Here is a 20925-nt window from a genome sequence, read left to right as displayed (position 1 = left end):
CATGCTAAAAGGATATCATGATAAGGGAATTGAATGTAGCACAGATGTTGAGGAGGACTAAATATAGTCTATACTAGCATTGAAACCCCTGATGATGGTATCAAAAGTTGAAAGAAGTAATGTTTTAGTAACATGTATACAACAGAAACCAAACTGAGTATGATCATCAGTAATAGCATGCATACCAATAAAGTCAATGATTTGTGTAAGAACTAAAGATTCAATAACCTTTGGAAGATAAGGTAACAATGAGATTGGTCTATAGTTTGCCATGATGATGGGCTCATACACTGTTTTTTTCAAAACAGGGTGAACTGAAGCTTGCTTCAGAGAATCAAGAATGGAACCAGATGTTAAAGAGAGATTTACGATGTCTATAATAACCTTACTAACATCGTATCTGAGAAGTTTTAATAGGGCAGTAGAACAGGGATTGAGGAATTCATCTTAGTTAAAGAATGGACAATCTCATCATTAGTTACTAAAACAAAAAACTTTCAAGTAGATTCAGACTAGGACAGAGTAACCAATGTTACTATTTGGGTGGAATTAAAAATCTCATTTTTTTTAAATTTTAGATGAGAAATAAAAAGCAAACTTATCACAATAAATTAGCGTGTTAGCTCCAACCATTCCAGAGTTGGTTATAGCAAATACTATCATAAAAAGCGGAAAAAACTGTGGAAAAAATGCGGAAAAAACTAAAAGGAGTAATCCTCAAAGTTAAAAGCTTTCAGAAGGTGTGGAGACTGTTTAAAATGACTTTCTTTGAGGCCCAGACAAAATGTATTCTATGTATTAGAAAAGGTCAAAGGAAAACCAAGTGACTGTTGGCATGGTATAACAGGGAGATGAAAGTGGCAATTAAAGCCAAAAGGGCATTATTCAAAAAATGGAAAGCAGACCCAAATAAGGAAAATAGGGAAGAACATAAGTACTAGCAAGTTAGATATAAAGAAGTAATCAAGCGGGCTATGAGAGAATTTGAAAACAAGCTTGCCTTAGAGGTCTAAACAAGTAATAAAAACTTTTTCAAGTACACAAACTAAAAAGCCTGTGAGTGAGTCATTTGAGCTGCTAGATGCCAAAGGGTAAAAAGGGGTGATCAGAAAAACTAAATGAATTCTTTGTCTCTGTCTTTACTGAGGAGTATGCCGGAGTCATAACTACACCAGAAACATTTTTTGACAGGGATGCCTCTGAGCAATTAAATGGAATAACTGTGAAACTGGAGGATGTAATAACTCAGATTGACAGACTAATTGATAAAAAAAAAATCACTGGGACTGGATGGTATTCATCCCAGAATTCTGAAGGAACTAAAAAATGAAATTGCAGACCTGTTTCTGGTGATTTGCAGTCTGTACCAGAAAACTGGAGGGTGGCCAATGTGATGCTAATTTTTAAAAAAGGCTCCAGGGGTAATCCAGTAAATGATACACCAGTGAGCCTAATATCTATGCTGGGCAAAATGATCAAAGCTATTCTTAAAAACAAAATTATTGACTACATAAATAGACATAATTTAATGGGAGAGAGTCAACATGATTTTTGCAAAGGGAAGTCTTGCCTTGCCAATTTACTAGATTTTTTTGAGGGTGTAAATATGCAGATAAAAGTGAGTCAGTTGATATAGTGTATTTGGATTTTCAGAAGGCATTTGACAAAATCCTTCTTGAGAGATTTCTCAGAAAATTGGGAGGTCATGGGATAAGAGGCAGTGTCCCATTGTGATGTGGTAACTGGATAAAAGTCAGGAAACAGAGAAGGAATAAATGGTCAGTTTTCCGAATGGAGAAAGGTCATTAGTGGAGTGCCCTAGGGGTCTGTATTGGGACCTGTGCTATTAGCATATTCATAAATGATTTGGAGAAAGGAACTATGAGCAAAGTGACCAGATTTGCAGATGACATAAAATTGTTTTGAGTCGACAAAACAGCAACTGATTTTGAACTGCAAAAGGACCTTGTGAGAGACTAGGAGACTGGGCTTCTAAATGGCAGATGCAATTTAATGTGGACAAGAACAAAGTAATATATGTAGGGAAAAATAATCCCAACTACAGGTACATGATGCTGGATTCCGTGTTAGGAGTTACCACCCAGAAAAAGGAATCTTTATTGGCAATACTTTAAAATCTTCCTTTCAGTGTGTGGCAAATAGAATGTTAGGCATTATTAGAAAAGAAATGGAGAATAAAACTGAGAATATCATAATGCCTTTGTATAGATCCATGGTGCGACTGCACCTTGAATATTGTGTGCAAATCTGGTTGCCTCATCTCTAAAAAGACACTGCGGACATAGAAAAGGGCAATGAAAAAGATAAATGGGGTGGAAAAGCTCCGTTATGGAGAGAGGCTAAACAAATCGGGGCTCTTTAGCTTGAAAGAGGCTGAGAGGGGATATGATTGAAATTTATAAAATCACGAGTGGGGTGGTATGGTTAAATAAGGAACAGTTATTTATCCTTTCAAACAACACTAGCACTAGGGGACACTCCATGAAACTAGCAACCAACAGATTTAAAACAAATCCTAGGAAGTATTTTTTCACTTAGCACACAATCAAGCTATGGAATCTGTTGCTGGAGGATGTGATTGAGGCAACTAACATAGTGGAGGTCAAAAGAGGATTGGACAAGTTCCTGCAGGAAATTCCATAAACAGTTATTAGATAAACTTGGGAAAGCCAGTGCTTATCCTTGGGAGTGAGATACAAGAAAAAGTGATCAACTATTGGGGATCTGCCGGGTACTTGTGACCTGGATTGGCCACTGCTGGAGAAAGAGTGCTGGGCTCGATGGACTTTGGTCTTATCTAGCATGACATTTCTTATTTGTTTGTGTTCTCTTATTAAAGACTTTAAAAAAAAAAAAAAAGCATTCTTTTGAGATCCTCAGCTTCTATGTATTGGCTTTGGGAATGATGCAGGAGAGGGATATGAGCTAAGATGTAGAAAAAAATACTTATTTAGTTATTATGTATGTATGTATTTATTTATTATAAAATGTATTTCCATCTGCTATCAAAAATATTGCGCAAGATAGATTGTTGTTTCACATGAACATTAAAAGTAGATATATTGAAATCTAACACATAGAAGAAATGTGTTCTGATTTAATTTATTTGCCAACAACTTTATAACATGAGATCTTACACATGTCACATAGAGCGTTCCTTCCTGCAGGACTTGGGACCCTAAAGTTTCTGATGTATCTCAGGCCAAAGGGAAGGTGGTACATCTCCTACATCCTTCCTGTTCTGTTTCGAATGATGAGCTGATAGTGCCCCTCAATGAAGCAGAATTTGGCCTACGTGTGGGCCCAGGGATCTTGAGATTTTGGGGAGTAAGGCAGTGGGTGCTGCAATCAGAGGTTAGTGGGATGAGGGATAGGGATTCATTTGGCAAGGTGTGTGCCATTAATGGGGGGGGGGGGGGGCTGGGGGAAGAGTGTTGCTGCAGTTGGTAGAAAGGGTAGGCATGGGAGGAGGTGCTGCATGATCAGTTGGAGGGGGCATGGTAGAGTCAGGAAGTGCTGATCCACTGGGGTGGGGGTGCTATGCCGGAGGGGGCAAGGTTGGGGAGTGCATGATCCAGAGGATGGGGAATTCAGCAGGGGGAAGGATGGTGGTGGTGTGATTAGCAGAAGGGTCAGAAGGATGGAGGAGGGTGCGTGATCAGTTGGGGAACAATGGATTGGTGGGTGCTTGTTTGGAACAATGATTAAATATATCTGGGTAATTTTTCTTTGCACGAAGTTAGATCTCTGTCACCATTTTAACAAAAACTACATGGGTAGTTTTGTTTTTTTTAAGCGGCATAGTTTAGTTTGTTTGTTGAATGGGCTTTTGAAAATTTGGGGGATAGTCCATATAATGTGTGTGTGTGTGTGTGTCAGTGTATATACTATCATGCCTTTGGGTCAACATCTGAGGGAATATACCTACATACACGATCTGATGGAAAACTGTTCAGCCTCTCTCAACTCAGAGCAAAAACCAAAATGTGTTATTTGCTGCTGCTGCTGCTTTGACAACACACACTGGAAAAACATCTCCAATGCCTCATGGACCACTTCTCCCAAGCATGAGAGCACGTCAGAAGAGAGCATCAGTAAGATGAGCATCAGTCAGAAGAGAGCATCAGTCAGAAGAAAAATAAAGTGATGGGACAAGATGTTGACAGGCTGCACTCAATTGGTATCAACAACTATACACTAGAAGTCATCAATAAGTTCACATTCTTGGGATCCACTAATATAGACAACCTTTGACTTGATGTAGAGTTAAATCTTAAAATAATGAAAGATGTCACTACTCTGAGAGAACAGCAAGTTTGTACCAAAATCAGTGTCAAAAGGCCTGTGTTGTCAGTTCTCTGCTTTGTGGCAGTAAGACATATACGCTGTACTCGCATCAAGAGAAAAGGCTGAACATGAACCGTCTGCGCTTCATCCTAAACATTTCCTGGAAGAAGAAAATCCCAAAGTCCTGGAATGGGCTCACATTTCCACTGTCTTTAGCCTGCTTGAATGGAGACGTCTCTGATAGCTCAGGCATATCCATTGTCTGGATGATGGCAGAATTCCCAAAGATCTCGTATGTGGGGAGCAGAGGTGGCTCAAGGAAATCTGCTGCCTGAGGCGAGGAATGGGATGGTGCCCCTCCCCCTCCCCACCCCCGGCATGGTATAGGCCAAATTATCAAGAGGGGCAAGTCTGGCCCTTTCAGTGAATTCAAATGCTGCGGAAGAGGGAAAGCAGGGGTCAGGGTTCCCAGAGGAGTGGCAGATACAGGGTCAGTGATGATATTTCTAGGAAGCTGGCAGCCCTGCCCTACTCCCAGGAAAGACCTTCCACCTTTCCTTCAGCATTTTCCCTTGGAAAAGAGGAAGATGAGTGAATGGTGGGGGGGGGGGGGGGGGGTGTCTTCGTGTGGCACACGCTCTCCGGGCCGGTACAAGGGCATTAGGTGCCCTGAGCGAACTTTACACCTTTGTGCCCATGCCCTGTCCCTCTGCCCTCATCACACACATTTAAAGATTCTGCATTTATAATAATTTTATATGAGAAAGGACATTGAAAGTACAGTCTTCTGAGGTAAAAATATCACAACCCTGTAAAAAACACACTTGGAATGCACATGGTTTTAGGCCTTCAGTAATGAATGATGGGTGTGGGCTTTGCCCTCAGAAAGCCCAGAGTAAACTGAATTACAAGTACAATGTACTAAATTTCCCATATTAAAAGAGCACTAATTACCAGCCTTCAAACAGTAAAGACCCTAACTATGAAAAGGCAGCAGTGCAAATATTTCTCCAGGCCTTAAACACTAATACACCTCCTATTAGGAAAACAGGACAAGCCAGGCTGCTATAGGTCCTTACACATAAACTACAAACTAGCAGAATTCCTCACCTCAGTCACCACACATGCATAACACAGACAGACCGCCACCAAATAAAGAATACATTGTCTGACCAAAAAATCTTACAGCCTTTATTTTTAAAATAAAAGCTAACACTTCATTGTGTTGTTTATTTCAGTAGAGGATCCAGGGAGGCTTGTGCACACTATAATGTCAACATTCATTATTAAAACTGTCTTGCTATTGCTCAATACTCATGATATATTGACCTTGTATAAAAAAAAATATTTCAATGCGCAGTAACATTTCTTCTGAACCATTTTGTAAATGTATAATAGCGTTAAAAATATACGTAAATATTTTTTCCATTTCAGGGCTTGTATAGCACCCTAAATCAGAGAGCACTGTACAACAAAGTACATGTAGATTCAAATCACCACCCCTGAGGAATGTATAATCTAAGTGGGTACCTGAGGCAATGGGAAATGAAGTAACTTGCCCAAGGTCACATTGAGAATGACCTCAGGCTTTATGTTACTGTATCATCATAGAATACCGGTGTTCTGAAAGGGTAGCTATGTACCTTTCAGAATATTCACTCTGTGAGTGGACTCCGCCTGCTTTGCAGCTTTATTCTCACCACGGATATTTATTTGAATGTTTGGTTTCTCTCCACAGAGGTGTGTGCACTCAGGCCCCTTGTTACTGTATCATCATGGAGTACTGTGCCCATGGACAACTGTATGAGGTGCTTCGAGCTGGCCGGAAAGTTACTCCCCAGTTGCTTGTTGATTGGTCCTTAGGGATTGCCAGTGGGATGAGCTATCTGCATCTACACAAGATCATCCATCGAGACCTCAAGTCCCCAAAGTGAGTTTTTATGTCATCCTTCAGTTCTTTTTTTTTTTTTTTTTTACCCATAAATACATTTTTGCCAACTGTTGAACTTATTAACATTAAATTTGGTTATAAGCTCAACTAGTAACTGACTATAGGCATCCACCAGTCTCTATGAAATTATTCTGTCTTGATTTACTGAATGTTTTGTTTCCAGATGCTACTTTTCTTATGGTGGTCTCTGTTTAACATCACAGTAAGAGAATTAAAAAGTCATGGGATAGGAGGCGATGTCCTTTTGTGGATTGCACACTGATTAAAAGACAGGAAACAGAATGATTAAATGGTCAGTTTTCTCAATGGAGAATGGTAAACAGTGGAGTGCCTCAGGGATCTGTACTTGGACCAGTGCTTTAAATATATTTATAAATGATCTGGAAAGGGGAACAATGAGTGAGGTGATCTAATTTGTAGAGGACACAAAATTATTCAGAGTTAAATCACAAGCGAATTATGATAAATTCCTGGAGGACATTTGTGAGACTAGAAGCCCAGGCATCCAAATGGTAGGTGAAATTTTAATGTAGACAAGTGCAAAGTGATGCACATCGAGAAAAATAACCCACAATGTTAGGTTCCATATTAGGACTTACCACCAAGGAAAAAGATCTAGGCATTATAGTGGACAAAATTTTGAAATTGCCAGTTCAGTAACAGAATGTTAGGAATTATTAGGAAAGGAATGATGAATAAAGCAGAAAATGTCATAATGCCTCTGTATCGCTCCATGAAGAGACCATACCTTGAGTACTATCTGTAATTCTGGTCGCTTCATCTCAAAAAAGATATAGTTGCACTAGAAAATGTACAGAGCTAAAGCGACCAAAATTATAAAGGGGATGGAATGGCTCCCCTATGAAGAAAGGCTAAAGTGGTTAGGGCTGTTCAGCTTGGAGAAAAGATGGCTGAGGGAAGATATGATAGAGATATGTAAAATCATGAGAGTACTAGAACAGGTAAATGTGAATCAGTTATTTACTCTTTTAGATAATTCAAGGATTAGGTGGTATTCCATGAAGTTAGTAAGTAGCACATTTAAAACAAATCAGAGAAAATTATTTTTCACTCAATGCATTCATTGCCTGAGGTTGTGCTATAGGCAGTTAGCATAGCTGGGTTTAAAAAAGGTTTGGACGAGTTCCTGGAGGATGAGTCCATAAACTGCTATTAATCAAGTTGACTTAAGGAATAACCATTGTTTATTACCGGCATTAGTAGCATGGGATTTATTTAATGTTTGGGTACTTACCAGGTACTAGTATCCTGGATTGGCCACTGTGGAAGCAGGATGCTGTGCTTGATGGACCCTCGGCCTGACCCAGTATGGAAATTTCTTATGGTCTTATTTAAGAGGATTGTTGGAAGGCCTTTTGGTAGAGAAGCATGTTTCTGTTCATTCATTAGGCAGTGTCAGGTGTACCTTTCACTGTCATAATATCATAATATCTTGGGAGTTGTGGTTTAAAATAGCTGGGAGAATGTAGATCTATAGTGCTGATGTATGAGATGTTTCACAGTATCTAGCTGTAAAGCAACATTCCCTACATGCATTGCTCCACTAGTAAATTCAATAAACTGCACATAACATCCACATCACGTGTTTTGAAACAAGGCATTTCCCAAAGGGTCTGGTGGAGGCAGAGACCAATTGTAGTATTGGCTTTAAAAATCCTTCATTCCAATTGGTTAGTTAGGTGCTAAAACCATGATGAGGTACTATAAAACATTTTGGTGTCCTTCAGTTATTTACCTGCAAAGGTACTAAATAAAAGCAATGAAGTGTTTGATCTCCAGGAAGGTCCACTACTTTGTATATAATTACCCTTAAGTTATTATTTTTATTTTCTCCAAGTTCTATTTACCTTGTTCATTGTAAGACATTATTCTATATACTGTCAATCTATTGTTGTAATGTAAACCGAAGTGATTAGTAACTTTGTTACCAGAACTTCGGTATATAAAACTGTTAAATAAAATAAAATAAATAAATAAGTGTTAATAGTCTTGATGACATCATAGTGATGCTGCCTAGTGTCTAGTTCTCTTTTACTGTCTTTCGGGCCGATTCTGTAAAGTGTGCTCAGTCGTGAGCCACTGTTTAACATGCGGTTGGCCGCATGTTTTCAATGCGCATCTATTACCCTTTATACTGGAAGGGGTTTAGCGCATTGAAAACGCGCAGCCAAACCCTCTGGAAACTAATAGCGCTCATCTCATGCAAATGTATGTTGATGAGGCTATTAGTTAGTCACTCGGGATACTGAAAGCAAAATGTGTGGCCAATCCACACATTTTACGCTCATAAATTACCGCCAGCCCAAAAAAGTGTACAGAAAAGCAGAAAATACTGCTTTTCTGTACATCCTCCAACTTAATCTCCTAGCGATATCAAGTCAGAGGAACCAAAAATGTTAAAAAAAAAAAAGAAAAAAAATATGCCTGCCGGTCTGGTTTGAACGGACGCTCAATTTTAATGGCGTCCGTTTTCCTAACTGATGGATGTCAGCAGGTTTGGAAAACTGACGCTTGTAAAATTGAGCGTCGGTTTCCTGAACCCGCTGACACAGCCACCTCTCCTGGGCCAAGGAGGCACTAGGAGCGCGTAATCGTCCCTAGCGCCTCCTTTTACTGCGACCCCTCATTTAAATATAGGACCGCGTGCCCAGGAGAGGTGGCTGGGCGCGTGTTGGGAGAGCGGGCGCTCAACACGGAGCACCCGTTCTCCCACGTTTCTTGTTAGTGAAGCTTTATAGAATGGTGTAGAATGGTGGACTTGATTCACCCAAATTGAGTCTTAGACAAACTTAGAGCCAAAAGCTACTCTGTGAGATTGTCAAATAAACAAAATTACATCCTGCATTTATAAAGGCAGCTCAGAAGCCCCGTGTGTCTCAGGTTGCATATTTTTACACGATCCCACACTCTCCATTGCATAATGCATCATCAGCTTCATTATGGCCCTCATTATCCCATTTCTAATATTGGGTGGGAAAAATGAAATGAGCATGCTCCAACTATGAAATTAGAAAGAATGAACAAAGGACAAGAGGCAAAATCACTTGCCCACCCTTCAGTTTTCTGTATTGCTCCATTTAAATATGTTCCAAACACCTGGCTCAGTACCATAGGAATCAATAGGGAAATAGATTAAAAAAAAAAAAAAAAGACACATAGAAGTGTTATTGTTAGTGGAAAAAACAATCCTAAGTAGAAGGAAGTAAAACTGAAACATTTTACAAGGGTTAAAGAAGGTTCCTGTCAGGAGGAGGCGTGAGTGCTGTTAAGGATTCATAAGCCAAGAATAGGTTATGAGGGTGTTAAGGAAAAAAGAAGAAATATAAAAGAAGAAGTGTTACAGTTTTATATGCTTCCTCCTCCAATGATTGCTGTTAGCAAAGGGAATAGAAAGAAATCAATTCATTGAACTAGCAGCTATAACTTTTCTAGTCTTTCCTGTTCCTGGGAGAAGGGAAAGCTCCATAAACCCTGGGAACAGTGCAGAGCTTTCGGAGGCAAGTTACTAGCTCAAGCTCCTTTCGGAGGCATAGAAACTGGAAGTGTAATTTTATAACTGTGCGCAGTCAGATAAAGTCTACACATACCTTTTATGTGTAGACTTTATCCCAAATTTTAAAAACAAATTTATGTGCATATGTTTGCTTTGAAAATTTGTGGATAATTGGCCTGATGCATGCACAGAATATCTTGCATAAAGTTACAGCATTGCTTTTGGAGGATGGAACTTGTTTAGGTTAGCTTACACACGTAGAGGTCTGTTTTTGGCTGCTGTGCAACTTGGCTAGCTAGCCAGATAACCTTATCAGGCTAACTAGCAGAGTATATTCAGCGGCGTGGTCTCACCAGTGAATATATCTCACTAACAAAATTAGCTGGATACGTTTATCTGGCTAACTTTAGGACTGGCCAGCAGGACGACCAGAGTTAGCCGGATAAATTATTGAAAATATTGTTTTAAATGTTTTTAGACAGCTCAAATGGCAACAGTAAAACAGGTAAGATATAGAGTATGTATAAGACAAAATGACATGATTCCTTCTGTTGTGCAAAATGCAACAGAAGGTAGTACGCAAGGAAAACATGCCTAGTCCACACCATTAATGGGACTTGCCAGTCAAGGACAGTGAGAAGGTGCAAAAGGCATAGTCCTTCAGCAGTAAAGCCACCACGAGGCATCCTCAGCACTCCGTTGTCTCTTCACCTTGGGGCTGCGGTAGACGGCCTCTCCATGCCCCTCCCCCTCCCCAGAAGGAATGTGCGGCTCCTAACTTTCCACCTCTGATCTGTCACCCTCTCCTACTTGGACTCTTGTGGGGTGTGGTTGGCATGTACTTGAAGGAAATGGTACATAAGTTGGTGGTTGTTAGAAGGCTCTTAAAGGGTGAGGCTGTGGTCTGAAATGACTGTTATCAGTCTGTCCATGGACCATTGCTCCTGGTGAGATTGTTCATCAGGGCTTTTGTCTTAATATTGCCCACAAAGTTTATCTGAACCTGTATTCATTGGATCTGCAAACATATCTCCTTTCTCATAGACAGGAAGCCTTTGCAAACTATGTTGTCTAGGTGCTGTCGTTTGAAGACGAGTCAACGGTAAGGAAGCAGGGAAGGTGTGATGGTGTGGCCCTCCACACTCAATGCAGGATGAATGTGCCCACGTGTCACCAGAATTTGTTGTTGGGAGCTGGTGGGGGTGCCTTGAATGACTAGAACTTTGCTACTGACTTCCATCTTGAAGCTGCCTTTGGCCTCCAGGACTGCCATGCTAAATATGGGGTCTGTGGTGCAATTTGAGGAACCAGGTACTCAATCACTTGCTCTGATTCCCCAGGGCCACTGTATTCGGTTTTCTCTGCTTGCATTGTTCTGGCTGGGTCCATAACTGTGTCTATACTCTGAAACCAGCAGCATTTGTTAAAGCAAGGAAAAGCAGGTATTTGTGTTCTGTCACATGCATAGCACTACTTTGGCTGACACTTACCACACACATATTCAAGGTTGTTCCTTTCCAGAGGAATGGGTCCCCTCCCACCTTCCAGCCAGCACAGTGACCATGCATGACTATCAGCCTAAGTTTTATTGCTAACTCAAAGTCCTCACTTGTATATCTGTCTGTGTGTTTTGTCTATCTTTTTTGAACAGATTATAAGCTCCAAGGAACAGGGACTACTGTGTGTGTTTATAAAATGCTTCATACACCTGGTAGCACTATACAAATAGTGATATTAAAATTAATGATTTTGGAATGTGTGCAGCCATGGACATTGGACCTTGCTTTGGGATTGTAAGCTACTGCCCTGCTGAGTTATTATGCACTTCAGCAGCAGTATCAAAAGGCCAAAATGGCTTCCAGTCTCACGATGCCACAGAGTCTTTCCTCCAGTCTGGTCAGCCACTAAAGACAAGCACCACAGACTTCTGTCTTGCTCTTTTGTCACCATATCATGGCTGCCTTATTTAAGGTGTACCTGCAGTCCTGGTATTGATGTTTAATTTGCTGCTTTCTGCTGCTATAGACTTTTGTTGTACTGTTTCCCAGCCAAGGATTTCCATGCCGAATGTTTACCAAACAGATGCTGTAATCTTCTAAATGTGATTCAGGATCTTGTTTTTGTCTTCTTGGCTGTTCTTGAGCACCTGCAACCAGCCCTTGGCTCTGCCCCACTGGATCCTGCCCTCCTCCTCATGCCTCTTTGTGCAGCATTTACATAGCTGGTTACTTCTGTGGGGCCTCACTACTGGCGTTTCCCATGGCATTCCCCCATCCCTTCCCCTCCTGCTCCTCCTCTTGTCCATTCTTGCTCTGCTGCTCCCTGTGACTGCTGGATCTTAACACTGCTCTCTCTTATCTATTTGGCTATTTTGCTGCTTCTGTTCTTTACCTTCTCACTCTCCAGCATATACTGGACTCCACTTCTTTTCCTGGCAAGCATAACCTCTCCCCTTTTGCTCGTGCTTACCATCGCACTCAATTTCCTGGGCACGCTCTCACTAGCCATACTCCTAGCGCTCCCATGCACCCTCTCTGTCTCTCTACCCCCTTTCATACTCCACGCTGTCTGTGGCAAACCTTGATATACACACACTGCCAAACCTTGATACTGCCTGAGACCAACAAACAGATGCTGCCTTTCACAAGCACACCAAAAGAGAAAGAACAAACAACAGAAAGAGGAAAAAAATACAGAAAACACAAATTACAAGACAATTTGTTCACCTCAATCGAAATCTTCATGCCTCGGTGGAGTTGCTCTCCTGATTGCAAAGAGCAGACGCTAGCCTCAATTTTATGATTTTAGAGGGAGGAAGAGGAGCTGTGATGAAAGCACAGTAGCGGGCAGGTGCTAAATACCAATCACGCACAGGAGCAGTAAACTATCAGTCGCCTGCGCATGCCCCTATCTGCGTGTATGTGGATGCAAGTCCATATGCACATGAATTCTATATCCCCCACACCAGCACAGACTCATTGTGTAAATGCATCTATTCGCGCGCATACGTACTCTTCATTTTAAGCATTTACATGAGGAAATGTTATTCGCGTATTTTCCTTAGGACTCGTTGGCTTTTAGCCGCACACACTGTAGAACGAGCGTGTGTGAAAGACATTACCAGTTTTACCAGTTGGTTCACCAGTTTGCCCAGTCTATCTCGAGGTCATCAAGAACCCCTCTGGTTCTTCAGCCTGCACTCCTCCCAGTTTTACCCAGAGCCCTCACCCAGTCAGTTTTTGGCTATAACGAGTTTTATTCTGACTTACCCCTGATAATTAGCAGAAGTGAATATGCGCAGGTAAGAGCCGTATGCGCACTGCGCTGGCAGATTTAAAAAATCGCAATTTATGCACGTAAATTTTGGCCCTGCCCCTAATTTTCCCCGTTTTTACAATAACGTTATTTATGCACCGGTACTTGCGTGTGTATGTGTGAGGTTTATAAAAAAGCATTAGCTTGAACAACTGCTATTTGCGCGCCCATCTGCTAATTTGTGCTCACGCATCTCTTTTAAAATTCACCTTCAAACTTTTAGCATGCATGGTGAAATTTTGGGCCACCTTTTTTCTAGCGATTATGCACTCTGCATATCATTATCTTAGTGAATCACACATTAAATGCGATTATAGCATGTACGCAAAAACATTTTGCACCTGCATTCTAGAACATTTTTAATGTGAAGTTTAGTGAATCAGCACCTAAATGATTCAAATGACTTTAAAAAAAATAGATATATAAACCTAAAATACAAAAATCAGCAAAACCATGTTTATTTGAGCACATGATAGCTGGCATTATGATTTAAAGGCAAGTCAGCGCTGATGGTTCTCTGAGTTGCTGAGCCTGTCAGGACCTGTATTATTGGCTGGGACTGATGTCCAATGGGGAAGAGGAGAGGGTAAAGGGGGATGCTGCTCTGAGCTAGGAGCAGTGCAGCCCAAGACGCTCAAAAAAACTGAAAAAAAAGGCTTGTGGTGGGGAAAAGCATAGAGACAGCAGGAGTAGGGGAAGAGGGAGAGACAGCAGTATGATCTGTGAATTGGTGAAGAGGGAGAGACAGCAGTATGATCTGTGAATTGGGGAAGAGGGAGAGACAGCAGTATGATCTGTGAATTGGTGAAGAGGGAGAGACAGCAGTATGATCTGTGAATTGGGGAAGAGGGAGAGACAGCAGTATGATCTGTGAATTGGTGAAGAGGGAGAGACAGCAGTATGATCTGTGAATTGGTGAAGAGGGAGAGACAGCAGTATGATCTGTGAATTGGGGAAGAGGGAGAGACAGCAGTATGATCTGTGAATTGGTGAAGAGGGAGAGACAGCAGTATGATCTGTGAATTGGTGAATGGTTTATAAGGCCATAATCATTGGCTCTTTCATTCACCCTTTTGGTCCGCTGTTGGGCTATAAAAAAAATACAACTACCAGATAGTTTTCCCCTCTGCCTGACTGGTTAGCGAAAAAGCTGCACCGCTGGCCTTTCCCCACTTCATCCCTCTTGTCTTTGCGCAGCAGTACCGCGACATGGAATGGCTCCCCTGGCAACCACTCACCCCAGTAAGTGGCATCTCTCCGTTGTTTTTATGTCCACATAGCATTTTACTTAACAGTAATCCTTTGCGGATAGGTGATCTGCCCTATCTTTGAAAGGGCGTAATGGATGTGTAGCTAATGGATCATTCATAACATTTGGGTGTTCATGTCGAAAAGATTTCTTCCTCCTTTTTTCTTGTTTTTCAGACACAGGTGAAACCAACACCCTTCTGTGGGCATTCGTGAAGGCTCCCCTCCCTGTCCAGTACAGAGAAAAGATCAGCTACAGGATGGGATGCTGTCCCCGGAGCTGAAGGAGCGGCCGAGGGGGGACACGGTGCCATCTATAGTGGTGGCTGTGTATAGGAAAGCCGTTGATAGGAAATCTGGTCTTTCCTTCAGGGTCTGATGATGAATGTTAGTTTATTCCTGTCCTTGCCCACCTTCTCATTGCATTAAAATGTTATGACATGATATTCTCTCCCTCTTCTTTTGCCTTCATCAGATTGCATTATAGGAATTGACATATCCAGTGTCCACATTGTAGCCAAGCATAGGCTAATGTTTCGTGAAGGTTTGACATTCTTCCATAGTAAATTATTTTTTTTTTTTACCTTTAGCATGACATCCTTGTACTCAAGAGAAAGGAAGCAAAAGAAGAGCCGATATTTCTATCCCAACTAGGAATCAAGTGGCCGGGCAACTTGCCAGAATATTGTACTTTCCCCTCGGAGAGCCACTGGATTAAAAATCATTTTTTATATATTCAGTTGTCAACTGTTTTATATTTAGTTGTACATTGTCTCTAGTGGTATATGTGGAAATGAGTCTATGAGGTGTTACAGTATAATGGATAAGAACAGAAGAAACTGCCATACTGAGTCAGGCCAATGATCCATCAAGCCCAGCATCCCTTTTCCAACAGTGGCCAAACACTAAGAAGATCCCCTGCTACTGATGCCAGTAGTAGTAGTAGAGGCCTTTCCCTAAGTCAACTTGATTAATAGCAGTTAATGGACTTCTCCTCCAAGAACTTATCCAAACCTTTTTTAAACCCAGCTACACTAACTGCACTAACCACATCCTCTGGCAACAAATTCCAGAGCTTAATTGTGCGTTGAGTGAAAAAGAATTTTCTCTGATTAGTCTTAAATGTGCTACTTGCTAACTTCATGGTGTTCCCCTAGTCCTTCTATTATTCGAAAGTGTGAATAACCGATTTACATCTACACTTTGTAGACCTCTTATGATTTTAAAGACCTCTATCATATCCCCCCTCAGCCGTTTCTTCTCTAAGATGAACAGCCCTAACCTCTTTAGCCTTTCCTCATAGGGGAGCTGTTCCATACTCTTTATCATTTTGGTCGCCCTTCTCTGTACCTTCTCCAGTGCAACTATATCTTTTTTGAGATGCGGTGACCAGAACTGTACACAGTACACAAGGTGCAGTCTCGCCATGGAGTGATACAGAGGCATTGTGACATTTTCCGTTTTATTAACCATTCCCTTCCTAATAATTCCTAACATTCTGTTCACTTTTTTGACTGCCGCAGCACACTGAGCTGACAATTTCAATATTTATTTATTTATTTAATATTTTTCTATACCGGCTTTCACGACTAGTAGTCGCATCAACCCAGTTTACATTTAACATTTAGTGTAATGAACATAAAACTAGATGAATTGAACTGGTGCAGGAATAGCAGTTACAATAAAACAAGGAAAAATACAACTGGGAGAGGAGGAAGCAAGAAGAAAAATATAGCAATAGGTACAAAAAACAAAATTACAAGATAATATTTACAATATGTACAAAATTAAAGTCAAGACTAAAGGTGGTCATTATCCATTATGATGCCTAGATCTTTTTCCTGGGTGGTAGCTCCTAATATGAAACCTAACATCATGTAAATACAGCAAGGATTATTTTTCCCTATATGCAACACCTTGCACTTGTCCACAATAAATTTCATCTGTCATTTGGATGCCCAATCTTCCAGTCTTGCAAGGTCCTCCTGCAATGTATCACAATCCGCTTGTTATTTAATTACTCTGAATAATTTTGTATCATCTGCAAATTTGATAACCTCACTCGTCGTATTCCTTTCCAGATCATTTATAAATATACAAGCCGTTAAGCCCGTTAAAACGGGCTACATTTTAAAAAAATTTTGGTCCGTTTTTGGACACTGCACCCATCTACACTTCTTTTCCCTCACTCCCCCTTCCCCTCGCTCATTCACCTCAGTCACTCATCCTCCTTCCCCTCGGTCACTCACCCCCCTTCCCTCCCCTGCCCCCACTCAAACTCCCTTCCCTCACTCTCACCTCCCCCCTTCCCTCATTCTCACCTCCCCCATCATTCTCCCCTCTCCCAACTCCCTCCCCTTCCCTCACTCTCACCTCCCATTCTCCCCCCTCCCCTTCCTCTCACCTCCCCCTCCCTCCCTTCCCTCTTACCATACCCTCCCCCACTTCTCACTCCTTCAACCTCCCCCTCCCTCCTCTCACTCACACCCTCCCTCCCTCCTCATTCTCCCTCCCTCCCCTCATTCTCCCTCCCACTCCCTCAGTCATTCCCCACCCACTCTCAATCCCCTCCCTCACTCTCAATCCCCACCCCCTTCCCTCTCCCTCTTATGCTCTTCAGCGTGGCCTGCTCATGGAAACAGGAGGTCTCCGGGGATCCCTCCCCAGCACGCACCTCAGCTGCTCCATGCCACCGCCGCCACATTGCCTCCCGATATCGCTGCTGCCGCTCCTCCCACCTAGTGTAGCTTGGCCTGCCTGACACTCGCATACTGCCGCTGCTCTGCCCGATATTGTCGCCGCCGATCCGCCGCTGCTGCTCCTCCCAGCGCCATCTTAGTTCCGCTCTGACCGACGTACTCTCCCGCCCGCGCATGCGCAGTAGAGGTGCTCTCTACTGCGCATTTGCGGGCCATCGGTCAGAGCCCATTTATAAGGTAGATTGAAAAGCACTGGTCCAAGTACAGATCCCTGAGGCACTCCACCTTTTACCCTTTTCCACTGAGAAAATTGACCATTTACTCCTGCTCTCTTTTAACCAGTTTGTTATCCATGATGTTTGAGAGAAATGTATGATTGAAATAATAATAATTTTGTATTTCTAGACTGCCTTTCCAAGTTTAGCTCAGAGCAGTTTACAACATTTTTCTGGTAAAGTAACCTTTTCCCCAGGGGCTTACAGTCTAGTCAGTACCTGAGGCAATGGAAGATAAAATGACTTGCGTAAGGTCACCAGGAGTGTCAATGGGAGGGATGAAATTTGAACCCTGCTTTGAAGCATATTTCTCTACCCACTAGCTCACTGTTGCTGAGCTTAGTATGAATGTCATAATGAGGTCGATTTTCACTAAACCGCCACTTGGCAAAGCATGCAGCTATTTTTTTTGTACCCATTCGTGAAATTTCAAATGGAAACTACCCAGGTAGAAAATTTGCTAACAGGTACAAAAGCACCTTTGAACTTTGGTCCTACTTTATCTGCGGATGGGGTCAGGCCGGGGAAACTATGATGGTAACGTTTAATCAGTCGTGCGGGCACACCTGCTTGCGTTTGTCAGGCCGCGGCCAGGAACGCAGCCATTTTATAACATAAATGCATATATGTGCGCATGTTATAAAATAGCCTGAACGCGAGCACATATGCACGCTGTTTTAAGTGGACGTATACCTATGCACGCAAATGCTGCTTCTACCACATAAGTGAGGGATTTTAAAAGGCATGCGTGCCGACACTATTACCAGTTTTCCCAGTTCGTTCCCAGTTCGCCCAGGTAATGAGGACTTCCAAACTCACCTAGTTTAATTACCTCCCTTTTCCCCTGTTAATCCTGACCCTTAAAACCCCACTGATCTGCCTATTCCCTGTACGTACCCGGATCAGCCCAGACTGCTGGGTTATGCCTCCCTTCCTGCAGATGGAGACAGAGAAAAACTTGAAGGACACCCCTGTAAGTAGGATGCGCCACCTGCAGCCCCTTCAGTATTTCTCTGTCTCCATCAGATGAAGGTGGCAGAACCTGCAGTCCTGGCTAATTGACTCTAAACAAGAAAAAAAAGAAATTTGCAGTGACAGGAGTCCTTTAAATTTGTTTGGCTGAAACAAAGTTTAAAAAAAAAAAAAAAGAGCCAGGCCTCCCGAGGAGCAGAGTCATTTCTCCTCAGTGGTAGACCTGCTGTGTGCTTTGCCCTTCACTCCAGTGTACCAGGAGCAGCAGCCGGTGAGTGACTGGGGGGGGATTTACCAGTAGGCTGGTCCCTCCCCCCCCCCCCGGCCCAGAGACGACCATGGGTTGTGCTCTGGTGAGGCCAATGCGAATTAAAAAAAAAAAAAAAAAGAATCGGAACACATTGTTTTTTGCAGCTGTGCTGTTCTTATTCGGCCCCCCGGGCCCCGGGATTTATTTTCATGGCCTCCCCTCCTTGTTCAGAAAGGCGATGCCACGCGCTTTGGCCTGCAAATCTTGTGGGGACATCGGGAGCAGAGATAGCCTCTGCTCCCAATGTCTTCCTGGGGACAAGGGCCCGTCAGCTGGGGCAGGGGGAGGCAGGCACATCGGTCCAGTGGTGCGGACGCCCCAATGCTGCCTCGTGGTACTCAGCCTGCCCCGCTCCCATGGAACGCGGGAACGGCGGACATTTTAGGAGCTTTAGATTCTGATGCAGACAGCTTAGCAGGGGGAGAGGATCTCCCTCCTCAGTTATTTCCGCAGGATGTTTGCCCCGGGTCTCCCCATGATTTATTTCCTGCTTTCCTTGCTCCATTGGGTATCCCCCTCGGGAAAATTTAAAGGGCCAGCATCATTTTTCGGCTGATTTTATTTTACTATTACATAAGGCTTATTTAGCTAGCTTTATGCCCATGGGAGATCGGGGGCCCAGGATCTGGGATGGACCCTCTTCTGCAGGTTCCTAGACCAGATCCTCCTGAGGTCTCCCGGATTAGGGTGGTCCGGAAAGGGTCCGGTTCCGGGAACCAGGGGGCGGTGCCGCTGGCAGATCCGCTTCAGGAGGACATGGATGAGGATTCTGAGCGTGTGGCCCTGGTGGAAGGGGGATGATCCTCGGGTCCTTAGGCTCTTTCGTAGAGATGAGTTGGAGCCGATGATTCCACATGTCCTAGCAGAGATGGGCATACTAGCTGGTCAGATGCCAATGCCTCAGGATCAGGGCACGGTGGATCTGGTGCTGTCTGGTCTTCATCCCCCGGCTAGGACTTTTCCTTTTCATCCTATGTTGCTCCAGCTAATGTTTTGGGAGTGGGATACTCCGGAAGCTAGCCTTCGCATAGGCAGAGCTATGGAAAAATTGTACCAGCTGCCGGATGACTCTCTTGCCCTCCTTAAGGTTCCCTAGGTTGATGCGGCCATATCCGCAGTCACCAAGTGTACGACTATTCCTGTGGTTGGGGCGGCTGCCCTTAAGGACTCTCAGGATCGTAAGCTGGCGGTGCTTCTCAAGCATATCTTCGAAGTGTCGGCTCTGGGGTTTCGAGCAGCCGTTTGCAGTAGTTTAATGCAGCGTGCAAATCTCCGGTGGGTACAACTCCTGAGTGCCAGAGAGCTCTCCCCGGAGGAGTCTGAGCACGCTGATCATTTGGAGGCGGCGGTAGCATATGGGGCGGATGCCTTGTACGATCTCCTTCATAAGTCTTCGTGTACTATGGCTTCTGCGGTGTCAGCCCACAGGCTTTTATGGCTCTGTAGTTGGTCGGCTGATGTTTCCTCCAAGTCGCAGCTGGGTGCTTTCACGTTTCGGGGGAAATTACTTTTTGGAGATGATTTGGAGCAGCTCATTAAGTCCTTGAGGAACAATAAAGTGTACAAGCTCCTGGAGGATAGGCTAAAAGCTTCCAGAGGTTTCGGCCCTTCCCAGTTGTGTTTTCGGGGGCAGCGCTGTTTTCGCCAGTCTAAGCTGGCTCTGTTTGGCCAAAGACAGTCATCCGGCAGGTCGCAGACCTGGTCTCATTCCTTTCGTGGCCGTAGACCCGTCCGAGACGGCGGTGCCACAGGGGTGATGAGAGTCAAGTCCTCCCAATGAAATAGCGCCGACCCACTCCCCTGTTGCGGTCGTTGGGGAGCGGTTGTCCCTGTTTTACAAGGAGTGGGTCAAAATAACGTCGGAACATTGGGTTCTAAACATTATAGAGCACGGCTACGCCTTAGATTTTGCTCATCCCTTACGCGATCTATTTCTGGTGTTGCCCTGCTGTCTCTGGAGAAAAGGCAAAGAAGTGGATGCCACAGAGAAGTCTTTTTCATTTCTTTAATAAAGAAGACGTGTAAAATTATTTAAAAGTTGCCCGACTCTGGCCGAGTTTCGCCACAATTAGTGGCTGCCTCAGGGGCTTAAATATGAGAGTAATGAAAAATTGGAAATGCAAATTAACATCCGTAGTGCACATATATCTTTCAACTACTTGTCAGCACAAGACGTCTCCACTGGAATCGGTTCAAAAGCTTTTGAACGGTGCGTCCATAGTGGCTCATCCAGATGTGGTTCGTTTCCTTCGGGGTGCTAAGCATTTGCATCTAGAGATGTGCATTCATTTTTGCCGAATTGGAAAATTTCAAAGAAATTGTCCAATTCGGCA

General features: G+C 43.2%; 1 protein-coding gene across 1 annotated transcript in view; it reads left to right on the top strand.

Moving 5' to 3' along the window:
• Positions 1–20925, top strand: part of MAP3K13 (mitogen-activated protein kinase kinase kinase 13) — a 172532-nt gene that overhangs the window by 103983 nt on the left and 47624 nt on the right. The window contains exon 4 of the mRNA XM_029606205.1: positions 6047–6238. Within this exon, the coding sequence (XP_029462065.1) occupies positions 6047–6238 (192 nt within the window). The remainder of the gene's footprint in view (positions 1–6046; positions 6239–20925) is intronic.

The sequence above is a fragment of the Rhinatrema bivittatum genome, chromosome 6 (assembly GCF_901001135.1).
Source record: "Rhinatrema bivittatum chromosome 6, aRhiBiv1.1, whole genome shotgun sequence".
Lineage (NCBI taxonomy): Eukaryota > Metazoa > Chordata > Amphibia > Gymnophiona > Rhinatrematidae > Rhinatrema > Rhinatrema bivittatum.
The sequence above is the reverse complement of the archived record's forward strand: the minus strand, read 5'-3'. Positions and strand labels throughout refer to the sequence as shown.